This window comes from Galleria mellonella, unplaced genomic scaffold (genome assembly GCF_026898425.1).
Source record: "Galleria mellonella isolate WM207_F2 unplaced genomic scaffold, CSIRO_AGI_GalMel_v1 utg33, whole genome shotgun sequence".
Taxonomy (NCBI): domain Eukaryota; kingdom Metazoa; phylum Arthropoda; class Insecta; order Lepidoptera; family Pyralidae; genus Galleria; species Galleria mellonella.
The window spans coordinates 7141310-7161827 of NW_026442079.1; the positions used below are offsets into that span (position 1 = coordinate 7141310).

A 20518-nucleotide genomic window follows, 5' to 3' on the forward strand; every position below is an offset into this window, starting at 1 on the left:
AATGAATAAATAAATACCTTACGCATATTTCTCCTACCTACATACGTAAAAATTCTTATATATAATATATTAGAATTTTTACCTAACTATCTGCTAATATTATAAATGCGAAAATTTATAAAGATATTTGCATTTTTAAATGACTGAAAATTGGTACACAGGTCACGACACTTTATAGATATAAAGAAATACTATTACTTATACTGTGTTATAACTTAACTAATAGGATACATTACAAAAAATTTAATGACCGAATTGTTCAAGCAGCCATGTTCGTAGTATGTAACATAGGTAAACATTTTTATGTTATTATTTATAAATTTATAACTATATTTTATATACATATATACTGTATATGGTATATATATTTTATTTATAAACGTATACAGTATGTACCTAATATATATGTACATACATATATACATATGTATGTATACTGCAGGTATATAGGTACTGTTTAATTGTAATCGCGACGCGTAAAATCCCAATCGTGAATTTAAAATTTACGATACGCAATGATATTAAACTTTATAGCAGACTATCAAGACGAAATTATTGATTTATCTTTATTAGTATCAAAACAATGGTGTTTGCTAGTTACTATCTAATTCCTGATCGAATCTATTATAAATACTTAATACTACATTACATCACATTAATTTTACTGAAGGTTACATATCTTAGTACCTCCTACCTATTTTTATATTTATAGATCTATTCGCACGCTTTTCCTTATTGTATAGTGAGAGAGCACCAAGGATTAATGGGCTCCATCGGAAACTCACTTTATTTGTAACTAGTTATAACCTTTGGCTTTGTCCGAGCGAATTGAAATAAATAGAAGCTTATACGCAAATGCAGATAATAATAATAATAATAACTAATCTTGAGTTGTTAGTTGCCTATAGTTTATTCTTAGCAGATAAGAAATTGAAAGGTTCTAAAAACACTGAAGAAATGTTTTTATTTATCGATTGGGGGATTATGATTATTAGTAATAATTGTTTTAAAATTAAAGAAATTTAACATACAATAAATTATTGATAAACAGTATAATACGTGTTATATCAAAAAAAAAAAAAATTATGTTTGTAGCTTCAATTTTCATTTAATGGGTATAAAATATATTATGTACCTGCTTATCTATTTTCCTTAAAGGTCACAAAAGTTCAATTCAACCCTTGGAGAATTATTGTATCTATTTATAGTTATAATATGTTAACCCGCGTTTTGAAACATTTGACATGTAGGTATTATATAAGAATGATAAATGAAGTAGGCATTTATGTTTAGTGGAAATGATGTTAAATTGTTTACTCACGGGCCTATAATACTATTTTTATCGTAATTAAAATCTTTTTATATTCAATCTTAATCCTTATTTTTTTCAAATACTTGAGATTACGTATAACAGTAAGCAAAAGATCTATACCTTTGGCTGTTGTTTCTTTCTTGCTTCACTGCGCAGTAGTGAACAGCGCAATGCGTTCCTCTCAGCCACCCGTCGAACCGCCGCGTCTTCTGTCTTTGGTCTTACACCGGCATCCCACGCTCTGATAAATGTAATTACATTATAAAGACAGGATCATTAAGGTTTCTGTTCACATATTTTAGATTTTTAAACTTATTTTATAGGGATTTTAGTATTGAAGGCATGTCAGTCCTGTTTCTTTATACGCTATTCAAGAATTTACTAAGGAACATATACAATTTTATCCAATTTAACGATTTTTGTACCAGCAGTTCTGCCAGTTCTTACAATAGTTTTATTTTTTCATTAGATATATAGTTTTAGCTCATTATAGCATTTATATTAATGAAAAAAATTATTATGAAAGATAGACATTAGAAATATTTATAACAAACATCAACAAGAAACAAGTCAAAATTGTCCTTATAAGTGTTAGTAAGTCTATTCGTGTCTTTTACAACCTGTCTATGTATGGAGGCCATCGATCAATATGGCGAACGTTCAGAGTAAAACTTTTAACAACACTCCGTGTAATTTATACACTAGTTTCCAGAATTTTTAATTAAAAACAACAAATTGTTTTTAAAACAAGAACGATGTTTGTGCAATGGTTAGGAGTAAGAAATATAGCTACCTAATAATTATAGTTTAATTTTGAGCAGCTATTAATTGCATGAGCTCGTGTTATATACATATATCTTAACCTAGACATACATTAAATTATAAAGTAAAATATGTTGACACTATCCTCAATGGGATAATAAGAGGCAACTTTGCCTTTGGATGGTTGTTGCCATTATAAAATATAGCAGGGGAAGAATCTATCGTGATTGCTTAGATAAATTGTTATTAATTTATTTAATTGACAACTAGATTTAACAAGCCAATGTTTTTAAACTAAGATCTTCATGTTACAAAGCAGTGCTTGGTGTAGCATAATTCATAGGTTGGGGCTACCGTTTACTTTTAAGCGAACTATTTCCTTGATTACTAACTTTGTAGGGTAAAAAATTTCAAGATAATTGTTAATTCTATTTGTAAGTATTACCTGAGTGTTTCTGAGGTAACCAACTGTGGCTCTATTGCTGGAGGCGGCGGTCGACCGCTGTTAAACAATTGCTGGACAGCCGAATTCGCTTTAGGGGAATGTATTGTGAGGATCAGTGGTGTTTCAAGCCTGTTGAATAAATGGAGATATTAAAAAAGGTTTACTTTGTAACCCAAAGTATTTCTAAAAATAACATATCCTTTCATTCTTGTCATTTATCATATAAAACTTCACATTTTAAATATCCACTATTTAATATTCAATTCTTATTTACAAAATTAGTAATTTTAAATTTTATATAAATATGTCAGTATGAGTAAGAAGAAATTAGTATAAAATAGTTTATAGTATAGCAAAAAGCTACAACCAATATACAAAATATTCTATTTAGGTAAATATTATTAATAATGACATTTTTATTGAAGTAAGTACTACTAAAGTAAGCAGAAGAACCAAAGTGACCGATATAGCCCGAAGGATAAACAAGCTGAAGTAGCAATGGGCTGGTCACTTATCTCGTAGAACCGACAACCTATGAGCAAGAAAGGTCCTTGAATGACGACTCCGTACAGGCAAACGCAGTAGGATGACGCCCCACTAGGTAGAGCGACGACATCAAATGTATTGCAGAGAGTCAATGGATGCAGGAGGCTCAGGATTGTTCCTTATAACGGTCTCTGGGGGAGACCTATATTCAGAAGTGAACAATTAACGGCTAATATGATGATGATAAAGTATATACTTTTATTTATTAACAAAACAATCTGTTAGATCTTGATTTTTATAAGTACTTTTCAATTAATTACATGACATTGTTGAGTATTATCTTTTAATTTTTTTATTAAACTACTTAAAAAGAAGAAAATTTCCAATTCGGTGTTATATTTTATTCGTATACGTGATGTCTTTGAAAATTTTAAATTTGTATTACGTATAAATTCAGATATTTCTTTTGCAAATGATAGGATTTATTCTCGTACTGGTTACCTATGTTGTCACTAGTAAAGAACACTAAGCCAAATTTTATTAATATATGTCTTTTTATAGCTTCTTCAAGTGTTTCGATCATTTGCAGTGTGCATCTAGGTCTTACCTACTGTTTTTGCTATGTGGTCAACCCAACCAGAGGGTACCCATCCGAATATCTCGATTTTCTTAAGACCTTATTCGATCAATAAATGGTTACTTATATAGCTTGTTAGGTGCTATATATTATATCGATCTCGTACTTTTGTGTACACAGGTATACGAAACATCTATATCGCACCTTGGGTCATTAGCAACCGTCGTCATCGTACCCCGAATCATATCCGTTCTTTAGAATAGAAAGATTGATTAACGCCGGTCGTAAGAGTTTGTGCATTTCGCCTACTAAGGTACAATTAACACCAAAAATCATTGATCACATCCAGAATTTCGAAAGCCGTGAGTACTTGCATATACTACAGCGCGAAATTGAAATCTCTAACGTCTTTTGAAGGAGATGTTCTACCTACAGATAAAACCTAATATTTTCACTAAAGAAACGTGGGTCGAAAAATGACAAAAAGCTAATGCGGCGCGATCGTCTGATCGTTGAGTTAGTATGGAAAACTGTTTTTTTTTAACCTTATTTGTTTTTCTACTAATATATTGTATTAATAGCAAAGGTAGATTCTTACGTAATTTTACATAATTACGTAAGAATTTACCCTCTTGAATATACCTTTTTGATTTCACCTTTTATAAAGACGCGGTCTCCGAGTCGTTTAGCTGTAGCGAGTTATTATATGTAATAGTGTATAGGAGTTCCAGAAATTTGGATTCATACATCGACTTTTGGTGCTGATGTACTCGTACAATTCAATTACTTAACAATTTTAGCTGTATAACTGCAATGCGGGCGTCGATTCGGAATAAAAAGAAAAAATAAAAGATGGTCTATTACGGGATTATGATATTGTGTCCGACATAAAAAAAAAACACAGTCATATAATCCTTAGATTATAATCCAATGGCAGTTGTCACTTGTTGGTAATGCTCGAGTAGTATCTTAGGTGTTATAAATACCATCAAGCCATCATTGTTACACAGTACTTTGTGTAATAATGTTTTTTATGATTGACAACAGGATGGTATCATTATTTATGTTTTAAGTATTGTAATAAAACCTTCCAATTAAAGGATGACGTACGATAGGACAAGAATAACAGAATTCTACTAATCCTTTTCTTGCCAAACAAAAGGAAATAAACATAATATATCGGCATAACAGAAACGGAAATTTTAAACAAAATCTCTCTGTATCTGAAACATATTGCCAGCGGGACAATAGAATACTAATAGATACCTATCTATCCATCTTTACCCCAAGTCCTTACGAGGTAAACAGAAAGAACCAAGTGCCAAAGATCTTTGTTCTTACATACATCTCTTGCTTCTTGAACATAACTTGTCTCATACACGCGAGCTGGCTCCGGAGAATCTTGCCTCTTTTTCAGAAATAACATGATCCATTTTATTATAGTAAGTTTGTCTAAGTCTCCTTCGGTACCTACATATAATATACTTAATTTTTTTTTGTACAAGACGAGGTCTTAGAATGGAAAAGAAGGTTCAGAAAGAAGTGCGAAGGGAGTCCAAATACCTGTGTGTGGTGCTGGTATTGTTCTGTGACGCTGTTTCATTGTCCGAGTTGTGTGTTGGCTCCGATTCACTTGGAGCCGTATCCGAAGTCTCGCTAGCTCGTTCCACGAACCGCACGGAGCGTGGTGTCATCGAGCCATCTTCGTCACTCGCTGTGGTGGTCGACCGTTGATCGTCGTTCTGCTGAATAGAATATTATAGTAATACAGGCGTGAACTTAGCACTTCGTGGTTTAATGATTATTTGTTTGTTTTGTTATTATAAAACATTATTTTAAATTATTCCTCACATTTACTTGGAGTAATGAATGTAGTTATAGATATTACATTCAAAAAGGGCAATTTAATTCGTAATAAATGATAATAATATGAAACTATGAATAAAAAGCAAAGTTTTTGAAATACAAAAAAAAAGACATTAAATTCAATTTAGAATTAGCAAAATATTATCCTTCTTGTTGTTCATGTACAATATCAATTTACATTGTTCAATTAAATTAAATCTATATTCAAAGAATGTAAATTGATATTAAATTCAATTTGTCGGAAATATTACTAAATATTAGATTAATGGATGAAAATACGTTTACCAATATTAAGTATTAAATGGTAAGGGAAATATATAGGTATCTAAAATAATATATAAACAATAAAACCCATCAAATACTCTAATATACTAAGTCTAATGTACATACCCAGAAAACAAAACTCATATCTTGTCAAAAACAACGATAAATTATTATCAATAAATAAAATAAAAGAACATTAAATGTATCGTATTTCTAATATTTCAATGGTGAACGGCTTTATACGACTGATACTAATTCTGTTGTGGCAGAGAACGCAGTATAGGTCATTCATTTAAAATCATTACGATGTAGATCATATATCTACTTCTATTCATTTACAGAACATTAAAATAATTAGATAGAATTTCATGTTAAATAATTATAAATACTACACTGAGCTATAAAAAAATCCTTTGAATATTTGATACTATAATATACAGTGAAAGCTAATGGACTGAAATATCAATACAGATTATCTATATGATAGGGTCATTGTATATGTATTGTACATTTACAGCCACGAATAATAAATAATTACTATGATAATTTATAAATAAAGTGTTTAATCTCGATTTAATAAATATCGATCTTTTGAACCTTTAATTTCAATTTTATAGGATCGATTTTTCTAAATTAGATACAAATTTCAATATATATTAGGTATATGACATTCACTAATTTGTTTATATCTTTTAGAAGTTATAGTTCTATATAGTTTTTTAAGAGATTTGGCAATATTGTTCGTCTTCCTTTATTGTTTTTCTTTTTTCTTCATCATCAATGTACATATAAAAAGATCAAGCTTAATTTTTGTGAAATAGATAATTTTCTTGTGGATCGATTTCGGACCTCTCGATTTCAATGGTCGATATTGTCGCTAAAGTCGGCATTTCTATTAAAAAACTAGCTGACCCCGTAAACGTTATTTTACCACTTATTGCGAAATATAAAAATCGCGATTAAAATACAGGGGTTGATCGTAAAACGATGAAAATTTAAAGTTGTATGTATTTTTCAATGCTAAATTATAACAAAATAAAAATAAAAAAAAATTGTAAAAAAAATAAAAAAAATATATTTTGGGGTGGGTCACCCTTATCATTAAGAGGTATGAAAAATAGATGTTGGCCGATTCTCAGACCTACCTAATATGCACAAAAAATTTCATAAAAATCGGTAAAGCCGTTTCGGAGGAGTTTGGTAACAAACACCGTGACACGAGAATTTTATATATAAGATATTAGCTTACGTCCATTATTTCGTACACGTGGATTTCGGAAGTAGAAAAACCAGTGTATTTTATTGATTTCCCGCTTTAAAATAGTGTACCAAGATAAAATTTACATCAGTTATTAAGTTAGATTTTCAGGAACACAAATGTGAATACCGCATACAGTTTGGTATAGTAAGTTTTATGTGATACCGGAATAAATATACAGTTAGACAGACAGACTAAATTTCTAAAAATTATTGCTCGTATTGGAGGTTCACGCATAAATTTTTCTTAAATATCCCCCTATGTACAGATATCGTCTAGTTACAATTTTATTATATTTTCATTCATTCATTATCTCATTATATTAAAAATGTCGTTTTAATATACACGTTACCTGATCATTGCTGTCCTTGTCAGTGTCAAGCGATTTCCATAATCGCCCCCCTTTCAGTATTCCGCCACGGCGCTGCCGCAATGGCGAGTTTTCAGATGATAGCCGTCCTTCTGTTTCAGCAGTGTCACTTTCTTCGCCTAAACAATGTTAAAAAAATAATTATTGTTACGGTCACGGTTTGTTGGGTGTGGATTTTCATTTTATATTTATCAAAAGGTATATATCATAATGCATAATATTTTGATTAGTTAAATGTGATTTAACAGGTGTGATTTTGTTTAATAATAAAACGGAACGACAACCCTCTCAGCGCTATTTATATTTTTTTTATACCACTGAGGTGGCAAACGTACGGCCCAGTTGATGGTAAGCATAGGCTACCGTAACCGTAGCCTATGAACACCTGCAATACCAGGGGTATTATGCGCGCATTATCGACCCTGAAGAAACCTCTATACCTCTTTTTTAAAGAACCCTATGCAGTACTCTATTAAAAAAACCTCCACGGGCAGCTCTGGCAGGAAAGTGACCGTGAGCATCATATTGAACAATTCCTTTGATGTATGATGATACCAGGGAGTAAAAATAGGTGAGGATGAGGTCAAGAATATACCACGACGGTAAGGAGTTCTAAGGAGATCTGCGTGGATGACAAACGTTAAACCCCTTTACTAATATAATCGTGTTCCCCTCAAGTCAGATTACTTCGTCGTTTAATAAGATAATAAATTTATTATTATAAGTATATGTAAGTAATTAAATTACTATATTTAAAGGATTAATTTACCAATTAAAATAAGGATAAGTACATGTTACTCAAGGAAAATGTATGTTAAGTATTTATAGCTCAGTAAGCGTCAAGTTTACTTCAATAAAATCGGATTATTGAGCATTAATAGGTACTCTTTGGTAAATGATTACCAAAGAAATTTGTTTAATATTAGAATTACGGTGACTAGTGGAATATAGAGAAAATTTAATTAAGACTACGAACTTAATAGTTGATTTAAATATGGAATATAAATAAATAAACTGAAGATCAGTGAGAATTGTTTAAAATACTTGGCTGTTCATATTTCAGTAAACATTTAATAACAATCTAAGGCACAATTAGTTTTTAGTACTTGGTGGCTGAGTAATAGGCAGCAGCGTCCTTCTTAAAATATCACCAAAAAACGAACTTCTAATTTTACTATCAGCCTGCCATATGTAGTAACTACTGGCAAAGTCCCACCAATGCTAAACTCCATAGATTCAGCAGCGGACAGATAACGACTGATATGATAATGATGATATGTTGACCGTATGGTCCCGGTATAGAACAGGCCATCCCTTTCTTTCCCGTGAATGTCGTAAGAGGTGACTAAGGGAAGGCAAGGATTGGGCAGTAGCATCCACGAGCCAATCCGCCTGCTAAGCGTGGCAACTACTGGCCCCCCAAGGAGAACGCTTATGTTCTGCAGTGGACAGTTAAAGTCTGATATGATGATAGATTCTTCTTTAAATTACTTCTTTTTTTAATAAGTGTAAAAATTTTACTAAATAATTTATCTCTATAACTTTTTTTCGAGTTAAGTATTATAGTGTATATATTTTTTGTTTAACGGGTGAAAATGTAATGGCAACCCCGCCTGCGCTAACGGTATGCGCTGACTAGGCTAGTGAAGGGTGCACAATAAAAATGAAAACAGGCCAGTTAGGCCATCATGATAAATTCATCAGGATTAACCATGATAGTTTCCAGAGAGAACTTGGCTATATTGCTAGCAATAGGATTCTCGGGCTCCATTGGCAACAATCACTTTCCCCCCTAGTGTATGTATATATTATTAATATGTTTTATTAGGTTACGAGTAACTGATAACTAAATAAATAGGTGTTAACTTGTATTAGCCGTGGTCGTGTACAGGTAAAGGAAAAATAGTTTCAGTATATGAAATAATAGTATATACCTACACTAGATTAATATAAAATTCTCTTGCGATGAAGAAAGAAAGAGAGAAAACATTTATTGTTAACAATAAAACGAATTATATTTATTAATAATAGAAAACAAACTTCATATTTGTTATTGCCAATATGGCTATCACTCAACATGTGCTGCAGCAAATCAATTGCAACAGCGCTGATATTCTGTGGTAGCCATGCATGACATCATGAACGACAACAATAAGAAAAAAAGAAATAGAAATAAAATGGGACATAAAACATGTATGGGCAACATCCATATGTTGTCCACACAATTATGTATATTCATGTACATATATACGTATACATACACAGCACGCAAACATGCAAATACAGACATACATATGTTATTATACGTATATATAGATTAATGACGCAGCATAATTCATGAAATAATACAGTATTGAGAAAATCCATATTATACAATGAAACAGCATTGTTATACAATCATTCGAAATTACTTGCTTTATAATTTCAATGTATAAACATTGTAATAATAATTCTTAGCGTATTTTTTAAAAGTGTAAACAGTTTTTATAGTTTGTATAGGAGGCGGGATGTCTTTCCAGAGCTAGACCTTGTATATTTGAAACCAGAAGAATATACTTTCGGATTGATGCTGTAGAAATATTACATTTTACATAATCGATTTAGTAGCTTGATTTTTAAATCAAAATAAATGGTTCTTATACAATTGAAGTCGGTTTTATTTCATGGAACACATCCTGTCTTAACTATTTGTCCGTATAACCACAAACTTACATTTATTAGAATTAAGCAGTAAATAATAATTATTAGACTAACTCGAGATGCGATCCAAACTATCATTTAGCTTTTCAACAGCTTATGTTTTGTTACCAGGGTTAAAATTAATATGAAGCACTATTAACATCCAAATAAAACGTACAGTCTCTACTGTACGTTTTAATTTATATTATTATTTATTATATTATATTATTTATAAATTTGACCAGTCTATATGATTGTTTTTATTTTTTCTATTTCATCTGCTCAGTGGAGGTACTCTGTACCCGTACCAGAGGGTACTTTGTACAAAAGCCATTCAATATAGCCATCCAAGCAGATATGTTTGGATGGCTATATTTCAGTTGGAATGGTGAAATATGCCAGCAACATTACAAGGTAAGGGAGCATAACATTTTATTCCTTAACGACTGGCACGAGAAGTACCGTGGAATCATAGTAGTGTACGGTGGCCATTCTGCTTTTTGTGTCTATAGGTCACACTTTTCACTAGGTGGACTGTCAATTTGTCTGTTACAAATATGTGGATACATTATTAGTATATATATATATATATATGTATATATATATATATATATATATATATATATATATATATATATATATATATATATATATATATATATATATATATATATATATATATATGCAGATATGCAACTAATTGCTTTAATTATTTGATCAGGCGTATCATTCAATTTGACGTAATTCTGATGCTTATTTATCGGTTAATACATTATTGTGTTGTAAAGGTGATCTGAATTCCTTAAACGATACTTATGTATCGTTTAAGCAATGTCGTTTAAGTATTTGAATATTAAAGTATTCAGCATATGAACCAATTCAGTGATATGAATCAAGCAGTAAATTTAAAGTATGTGTAAAATTGAAATGAAAGGATAAAGGGCAGGAAATTATATTACGGTAGAGAATAATAATAGCTTTATAGAGTCATAAGGTTAGAGTACGTATATGTTATTTATCTTATTTGTCTACAATTATAACATATACAGTATCTGTTTTCTATGGTATTCATAATCCGGTATTTTAATTATGATTAAACATGACGTTGATAATTTTCCATAAAAAAAAGCAGGCAAATTTTTATTAATTATTTTATTTGTTTTCCAATGAAGTCCATGGCAACAAATTCAGGAAAATGTCATATAAATGGGATTACAAAGAATATCCGTATCACTGAAAAGGTTAAAAAGGTTGGCGAGTTATTTGATGAAAATTTTTGACACCGTTTACATGAATGGAACACTATTAGGTATATTTGTACTACGACGTTTATGCATCTCTCATGCATTGCCACAGTGTTGACTTAGGTAAATCTTGTGTACATTTTGTGGGTTTTCTATATTTATTTTCTTCAAACTGAAATTTATTGATGGACACATCTTAAGTACATACGGTGTATCAGGAAAGAAATAGGTGAATCTGGCTTATCTACTATTTATATTGTGATATATGTAAAATAATATTAATCTAATATATAGTACGGTCTATGGTATGATCATATATTTATTTGTTCTCGTTCTATTTGTGACTTAAAAGTGATCGAACTAAAAAAAGGCACCGTGCACGGTATGTGTATGTGCACTTGTATATGTACAAACATCATTTGTTTATGTAATAGTGGAATACAGTTTTTTTTTATTATGGAACGAAAAAAAAATTGTGAAATGAGACTAGAAGTATTCCTAACCCTGTACAAGTAATGCATTGAAGAACCACTATATATATATATATATATATATATATATATATATATATATATATATATATATATATATATATATATATATATATATATATATATATATATATATATATATATGTTATGTTATTATAGCATTAATTATAATTGGAATGCGATCATTGAATCTAAAATTGACTTTCATGGGAATTACTAATTTGCTTTAAAACATTTATCCGCTGGAGAGAATTCAAAATAGGAGGTTTTATCCTCTTTCAAGATAAAAGTTACAGTCGAATCGACCGATCATTGCTAATTATGATTACCTCCACCTCGTAAAAAGATAAAAGATTTTGTTTGAGAAATATCTCCCCTAAGTCGTACAAGCTAAGCAATCAATGAAGCCTTTTACAACGAGGCCATTTTTAATATGGATGTCATCAAATATACATAAATATAATAAATGTGAGTGAATTTTACTCGGATATGTTATTTGCAGTATCGAAGAAATCAGATTAATATATTAAATAATGCGTACGTAGAAATCGAACGTCTGAAAGTATAATTAGAACTTCAATAAATAAGTCTACTGTCTAAATTAGTTCAATCAAGAATTAAATAGGTAACATCAGCTTTGGAAACGTTCACATATTGTTACTAGTGTTTATCCGTGACATCGTCTGTATTTCCGAGACATTTTAAAATTACAATCCTAATTTCAGTCAATACTGAACAAAAGTAGTCGAACAGTTGAACACATATCTGAACATAACTTATAACCCCTTACTCTAGTCACAAAGGCGTATTACCTATTGTATCTTTTTTTAAATGGATACTTTCAATTTAAAAAGGTTATTTCTTATATCATTATATAATATATTGGAAATTGGTTATTGATACCCTCGGGTTGTAGGGTGCTACAAAATCTATTTTATATGAAGTCCAATTTATATTGCAAAATTATGGCATGAAACTAGCGAAATAACTATTTTGACAAATATACATTCATTAACTTTATAATATCAGCCGTTAATTCTCTACTGCTGAACACAGGCCTCCCTCTATTGAGGAGTTTTGTCAGTAGTTGCCACGCTTGGCAACTGTGTTGGCAACCACGGTTATACCTGGAAATGTTTTAAGACGGGCGTTGCTGCCCATCCCTTGACCATTAACTTTCCTTAGTTGTTTTTTTACGTGACCCACGAGAAAAGGAAAGGATAGCCTATTCTATGCCGGAACGACACGGCACATCATTATCATATCAGCTGTTATGTAACTGTCCACTGCTGAAAATAGGTCTCCTCCATAAGATGGATTTTTATCTGTACTACCCTTTATGTACGTCGTAATTAAAGCAATTTTGTGTACATGACGTGGGTCATGTCATGGGTATCACAGAGTATTCTGTGATGTCCATGCATGTGATTGTTCATGCCATAGAGGATGGGTACTTTTGCGTACTATTGCGTACTTTACATGGCTCCCCTAGCCATCTATTTGTTTGCTATTGTAAGTTGTATAAAAATTAATTTACCAAAAAACGTATTATTGAAACTAAATTCGACGTAACTGAAATTCGTCGAAACTAGTGTTACTTATGTACATTACGACTTTCGTTTCATGGCATCATATGATCATGTTTGAAACTAGTTTAAGAAGTTAGTTTCTTCATGTTGTAATTGTTATTAATTAAATTTAATAATTTTAGTTTAAATAGCTCAGAGCCACCATTTCGTTAAGTAAATTAAACTTTATTTGTCAGTTTCTAAACAAAGTATATAAAGTAAATAATAACAAGACCTTTGTTACTTACTGGTCAGTGGTGCCGCAGGCAATTCTGTTTGTGTTTCTTCTAGACGTATATCTTGTGGGCTTTCTGTAACAAAATATTTTTTTTGCAGTATATAAAATACATATCTATTTACATAAGTTATAATGAATTAGTAATACATAGTACAATAAACTTAAAACAATGGTTTTTAGGCACTTTTTGTGTGTTTATTTCTTATATTTTTTTTTTCGAAAGATAGTTTAACCACCGCCACAGATATATTAAAATATTAATTTTTCAAATCTATCTATTGTCGAGAAGCGTACCGTTTCTTCTTAACAATATATGATGTACGAAAAAAGTGTAAAATCCTAAAAGTAGAAAATTTGGAACCCAAGTTATGCTTTATAATTGTTATTTTATATTATACTATCTTTTTGCCTTTTTGCCCCCTGCTTCGTATGCGTGAATTTCGGACCAGTTCTGGATGGCGTATAAAGTACAGCAGAATTTATGTAAAACCTTGAGTAACACAACTGTTAAAATCATATCTAATTTAAAGCAGTAATTTTTAAGTAATACCGGATTAGACAAAAATTTTAAAAAAATATTGTTTTGACTTCTATTATTTTTATTAGAACGCTTCATATATTTTTTTCTTAAATATCTCTTATATACAGATATCGTCTAGTTACAATTTAATTATATTAATTATATAAGATAGTATATGTGAACAAAGTCTCGGGCACAGCATATAGATATGCATGATATAAATGTAACATTACGTAGTAAAATTACGATTACATTGTTTTGATATATTCAAGCTTTGTGTAAATGTACATAAAAAGGAAAAAGAAGATTTTTATCTTTTGTTTTTCTTAATAAATCATTCAGCGCTGTTCTTATCGAGGCTCGGTAAACAGATATTACGTTGAAGACGTTATAATATAGGAATTCTATTGAAGTGGTCTCACCTATTTATACTTCTTTCATTTTATACCAGTAACTGTTTATTATAATTTTTTTTTTAAATTAGCCTAGTATATAAGCTTTATATCTCTATTTATTTGTATTGCATACTCATATATTATTATGTATAAACAGTAAGAATAAAATAGATTCTTTTAATTATTAGTATATTTATGTCTGTATACTAATATTTTAAAAAATCTAATTAATTCATTATCCGATCATTAATTTAGCATAGATGGGTATTAGTCATGATATAACAATAATTTCAGATACCACGGGAACTATTTTGGACCGACTATATCGCATCCATCGATTATCTTCAATACATTCAAGGTTATAGCCCTGCAATACATTTGTCTGTAAAATGATCACTTGGGAACCATTCTTTTTCATCCCTTATCAGAGATCACTTTCATTTCAGAAGAATAATCGAAGATTGTATTTCACGAACAAAAACCAACTTCAATTGTGGCAAAATCAATATTGAAATTGATAAATTTTCTTCGGCACATAATTTTTATAGGTATGTCCTTGCATATAAAAAAGTATTTAGTTGATTTGGTTAATAAATGTCAGACTTATGACGTTATTACATAAGACTGTCATTTATTTGAAGTCGGTTGAAAATCTTTATAAGCTATATAATATGTACATTACTCAAATTGGATTCTTAAATGAGAAAAATGTAAATAGAATTAATTATTCACTAAAGCATGAAATTATTTTCTAATAAACTGACTTACAAAGGAACAATTCTAATGTATTTTTTTTGTCATCTGGATCACTCTTTATTACGGTCTTTCTTAAATCGAAATATCTGTATAATTTCCTTTTAATCAAAATTATAGACTCCCTTCTTAATACCATATAAATTTTGTCAAAAATATAGATGGGTTTTTTGGAATAAAATTCTTAATTATTTATGTCTACAAACTGACAATTAACAGCCAATTTTATACAAATTTACCCCCTTACCTTCTTTAAAAAGATATTTCTCATAAATAAATATTGTGATTGTCCCGCTTGGAGTTTAAACCACGGGCCCTTGGGGGCCGGAGGCTAGGTGATTATTTAAACAAATCTTTGACCGCTTGATCGACGTCTCCTGTGACCAAAGGGCTGTAGCCGACTTTGGTTAGCGAATAAGTCAGATACAAAGGGGAAATTCGGCCAGCTTTTTGAATATCATACCCAACGATGGCAATTTAGTGTCTATTTTCTATTTATTATTTTTATTTTAGTTATTAACAAACTTTTGTTTTGGATTTTATTCGTATATATAAATAAAATATAATATTGGTATATAATCACCAATTATATATTACTGTAATTTCAGCTAGCTGTTATATATCGTTTGTACTCAACTATCTACTGAATACCATGTCGGGATGACAAATTACCAGAATTATTTATTTCTTATTCTATTGGGCATTACTATTTTCTTGTTCTTTATAGGACTTGATTGTAGCGGTTCATGATGTCAAAACAAAATTATAATACCTAACTAGATACAACTAATGGTCTCTGTAATCCAGTTATTTTTACATACAAATAATATTTTTAAACAAATACAGAAAGGTATCTCAATCACAAAGTATTTTTTGTGCGTTTGATATCTTCGTCAATTCGGAGGCGATTTTGAGAATTCTTTTTGTAATAGTCAAGTAACAGTCTACTTCCGAATTTTATTCGTTATTTTTTCTTTCCAGAGCAATATTTCAAATTATTTCAACGGAAATCCTCTATGCACTGTGTGTTTTTCTAGTTAAATGTATATTTGAGGTTGTTATTGAAATGTACATAGTTACCTATATAATTAAGTACTGTAACAATATATTTTTACGGGATACGTTTCATGAATACTAAGTCGTTGCGGAGGAGGGTTGATATGGCAATTACGTTTTTGTATCTGTCTGAATAGTTATTTCTACAGTGGAATCAATAATGTATTGTACTAGGCTGTTAGCTTATAATATACTAAATGTATTTCTCTTTGCACTTGCCTTTGTACACATGATTTAGTTACTTAATTCGTTATTTACGCAAAATTTTTGTCAATAGTGTAATGTTGTTAAGACCGTATTTGCTTTTTCATTTATATTTTATGCAATACAAATAAATTGATATTTTATTACAAACAATCTAAATTAATCATGTAACATAGATATAGATTAGTTGTTCAAAGCTAATTTCGCGTAGGCATTTTAACATGATTACAGATTTCAGGGCAATTTGGCTTATTTTCGTTAAGGCAATACAAAAATCTCGCTCAATTTCCCACAGATTCAATTTATACAGTAAGTACAAATATCTATATAACCATTAAGTGCAAATAATATTTTACGTCTCTCTTTTCACACATCTCTCCCCTTCTGAAAACGAGAATACTTTAACTGCCATATTGACTAGGCTTTTTCCCTTTTATTTGTTTCACTGATTTTCTTACTTTTGACATTGGCTAGGTTTTTTATAGATTATAATGGAAAGGTAGCCTCGCCTGCGCTGACGGTATATGCTGGCAGGGCACCAGTGAGGGATAATAAGGGGAGAATGAAAAGGCAGGTCAGTCAGTCCATCATGACGAATACACCTGGAATTCATTGGCTCTTTTAATAATAGTACTATCATCTTAGTTTTCGGGTGAGGGGGAGGGGGAGTACTGGTGCCCCGCTGGTGTATATCGATAGCGCAGGCAGGGTTACTATTTCATTATCATCCATTAAAAAAAACTTAGTTCTCAGGTAATATACCGAATGACAAATACATTATGATTCCACATAGTGTATTTGTGCACAAATATAGTATAGATTTGAGTAAAGCTCCTTATATAATTTATACATATAATAAAATTGTGACTACTCACAATTTCATTATGCGTATAAAATATTTAGAAAGAATTCTGTTATATATTCAGTCAGTGCGATTCCTATAAGCCAGGATTTAGAGCGGTAGCAATATTGACGCAATGAGGCGCATGCAAATCCGGGGGGAAAAAGAAGGGAAATTACCTATTAAGAATTAACTAAACTGGTTTGCCTCGACTTAAGTAATTATGAATTACTGTACTTATTAATTGTAATATTAATGTACCGTGATGAGAAACTTCCTTACATCTCGTAAGAAAGTTTGCTAATAACGCTTAAGAACAAAAACAAATTAATTAAATATCTCTATTATTTGGAACTGCGTCGTAGATATTACACGGAAATATAGCGGAAATTGCCACAGGAATGTGCTTAGTATTTGTGTATGAAAGCGTGGATTAACCACATGTTAATTGACGGTATCAACAACTAGCAACAGTTAGTAGATAATTTGAGAATAGTTTCACACTTGATGACATGCAATGAGCATTATTAAATCGAACGATGCTGTGGTACGCAACTTCACATAATAGACACCTAATACCCCACAAAATCCAGGGTGAGATAAGCAGAGAGTACTGAAGGTTAAAGATCTCTTGTTTCATTCAATTTTATTTCTCAAGTCATGAATGTATACATGTCGTCGTCATTCTTGATTCCTTCATCAAATAGTGCACAGTTTATCTAATTATTGTAGGCCAATCTACAGAGATTAGAAATGAGCCTCTGTTAATTCCTGATTCTTTTCATTTATTTATTTTACATTTATTTCATTTTATTTTTATTTTTTGTGAATATGCTACATTAAACTAATGTGGCATCTTATTGAATTCGATAAGGAAAAAAGTTTTTCGAGTGATCACAACATATTCACATACAGTGTACAACTCCCCTTTACCAGACGGTTTGACGGTCTCAAATATGTTCCAATTTTTACTGGATATTATTTAGTTTATCTTTAGTTGCACCCTTGTCCATTTTAAAGTTTTCTTTTAGTTTCTTAAAGGTTAACTGTAAGAGATCCCTTTATGGGATAAGTTCGCCATTGTAGATTAAATATTTTAATGCATCCAATATAAATTACGGACAATAAATATTTTACAATACAATACAATAAATCAATAAGATAAAAAAATAATATAAATCGAATATATTAGTATATATTTTTGTATGGTAACCATATTGTAATTATAAATAAACAAAGTGATATCACAGTGTAAGTAATAGTACCGAAGTACATACATAAAGTACATGTAGATAGAGAGAGTGAGAGATTCCATTAGAAAACAGTTTTTGCCTGCGAATTCGTTCCTAAATCCTACTACTACTTTAAAACTACGAAAACTGTTGCTACATAAATATAATGGAGATATCAGAGAAAAACAGGTAGCTTTTGTATTCTACAATATACAACAACAAGTACAATAGCAGCAAAACTAAAAAACATTGGTTGTGTCATGAGGTGATAAGAGATAAATCGAAAAAGTCCTCGCCGGTTGCTTGTTACACAATATGGTAAAGGTACTAGTAGCTTGGATAAGTCAGGTTTTACTCTATTTGAGTTTGGAGCATATGGCTAACTTTTTTTAATCAAGATAATTTCGCTTCCGAGCTTTTCGTTGCAACAACCCGTGAAAAAAGTTTCTTTTAGTCACAGCTTACGAACTACGTTACAAACCAAGGTTTTCAATGTAAATTGTTATTTGAATACAGTGTATGGTAGGTAAGTAAAGAATTAAAAATTTCTAACTATTTTAGTTTTGAGTTACAAAATCGATATAAAAGTTACAAATTTTTAATTAAAATTTAATATCAAAAATATACCTACACTAACTTTTATTCGCTACTTCATCCAGGTGATGGGGACTTTTTAACTGATCGGGATAAAAAGTAGCCTATGTTCTTGTCCAATCCATAAAGTACTTGTGTACTAAATTTCACAGTGAATAGCTAACAAACTCAACACGACGTAAAAAAACTAACTCATTTACATATTTATAATATTAGTAACGATTTGAAGTAAAATATATAGTATCTAGATTTCCTCCACTTTGAGAAATATAAACTAGTTGGTTAAATCTACAAATAGAAGTATCGATAATCCGGTGTCCGACTAAAAATTCTTTTCTGCACCTTTTTCTAATAGGCATGGAATTATTACTTAGGGTTTTTTATATCATACTAGTTTCATATTAACATTCTACATCAAGTGTCTAAGTAAATGCCAGTATATTATTTTGGTTTAGTTGTAACATAATGTAACAAATCGTGAACGAGGAATTCGCGCCTCTCATCTCACAAGTATAGTGCTCAAAGTATGCTTGCTTGTAATTTCGTCTTATGTGATATATTGCACTTATCTCATACTCTTTAGATCAAAGTGCAGTAATCAGAGCTTGTTTGAAACTGATGCTTCCATGAAAAAAATTTTAGCTACTGGAGAGACATATAATTCTCCCCTTGAAACAATTTGTACTGTGATTGTTGCAATCGAATAAGTGTTTCATCGATCTTTTTATAAAAGCCCACGTCTGTTCTCAACAGGCTCTTATCTATAGTTACAAATGATATAATAATTATGTGGTAACAAAGACATCATTCTATCGTTTTGTTCATTCCATATCGCATCTGTGAATAAGTATAATTGTTTGTTATTAAGTACTTATTCACGAATTTCAATTTAAAGAGAGTATTAATTTGCAAACCATAATAGATATAATCACGGATAATACAATAATGCAACTTATATATGTATATGTATTATAACTGCAAATAGGACGTGTTTTATGTAAAATAACTATTCAATTTATTTTGATAAAATTTGCAGCGTTTTATATAGGCATAATGTAATACCTGGTTCATCAAAGTTAAATAAATATCTCATTTCCATCAGAAAATACGAAAATTCGCTAAGCAAACGTTGCGAATAGGTACAGTTACTTCAATATAAAGTATAGTTTTTACTGGGTCACTTTTCCCGTGCTATACAATATTGGAGTGAGAGTTGGTATTCACGAAGTGTTTTAGAACTCACAGTCGATTTTGGCTGTAGTTACCTACGTGTTTACTCTAGAAGTGTATCTACATACTACTTAAAACTATATTCCGTACAATATAACTGCAATATAGTTGAAACTATATCGCCCGCAATGTA

The 20518-nt window shown here is 30.5% G+C and overlaps 1 protein-coding gene across 2 annotated transcripts in view; it reads right to left on the reverse strand.

Moving 5' to 3' along the window:
* The window catches only part of LOC113518155 (uncharacterized), a 131806-nt gene that overhangs the window by 14554 nt on the left and 96734 nt on the right, over positions 1-20518 (reverse strand). The window contains exons 3-7 of one of the 2 annotated variants that reach the window (XM_026902940.3): positions 13571-13633; positions 7323-7459; positions 5146-5324; positions 2520-2648; positions 1433-1553 (exon numbers count right to left, since the gene is read on the reverse strand). In XM_026902940.3, coding sequence (XP_026758741.2) covers positions 1433-1553; positions 2520-2648; positions 5146-5324; positions 7323-7459; positions 13571-13633 — 629 coding nt within the window. Of the gene's footprint in view, positions 1-1432; positions 1554-2519; positions 2649-5145; positions 5328-7322; positions 7460-13570; positions 13634-20518 lie in introns of both variants that reach the window. The other variant, XM_031911549.2, reaches the window with a different exon arrangement.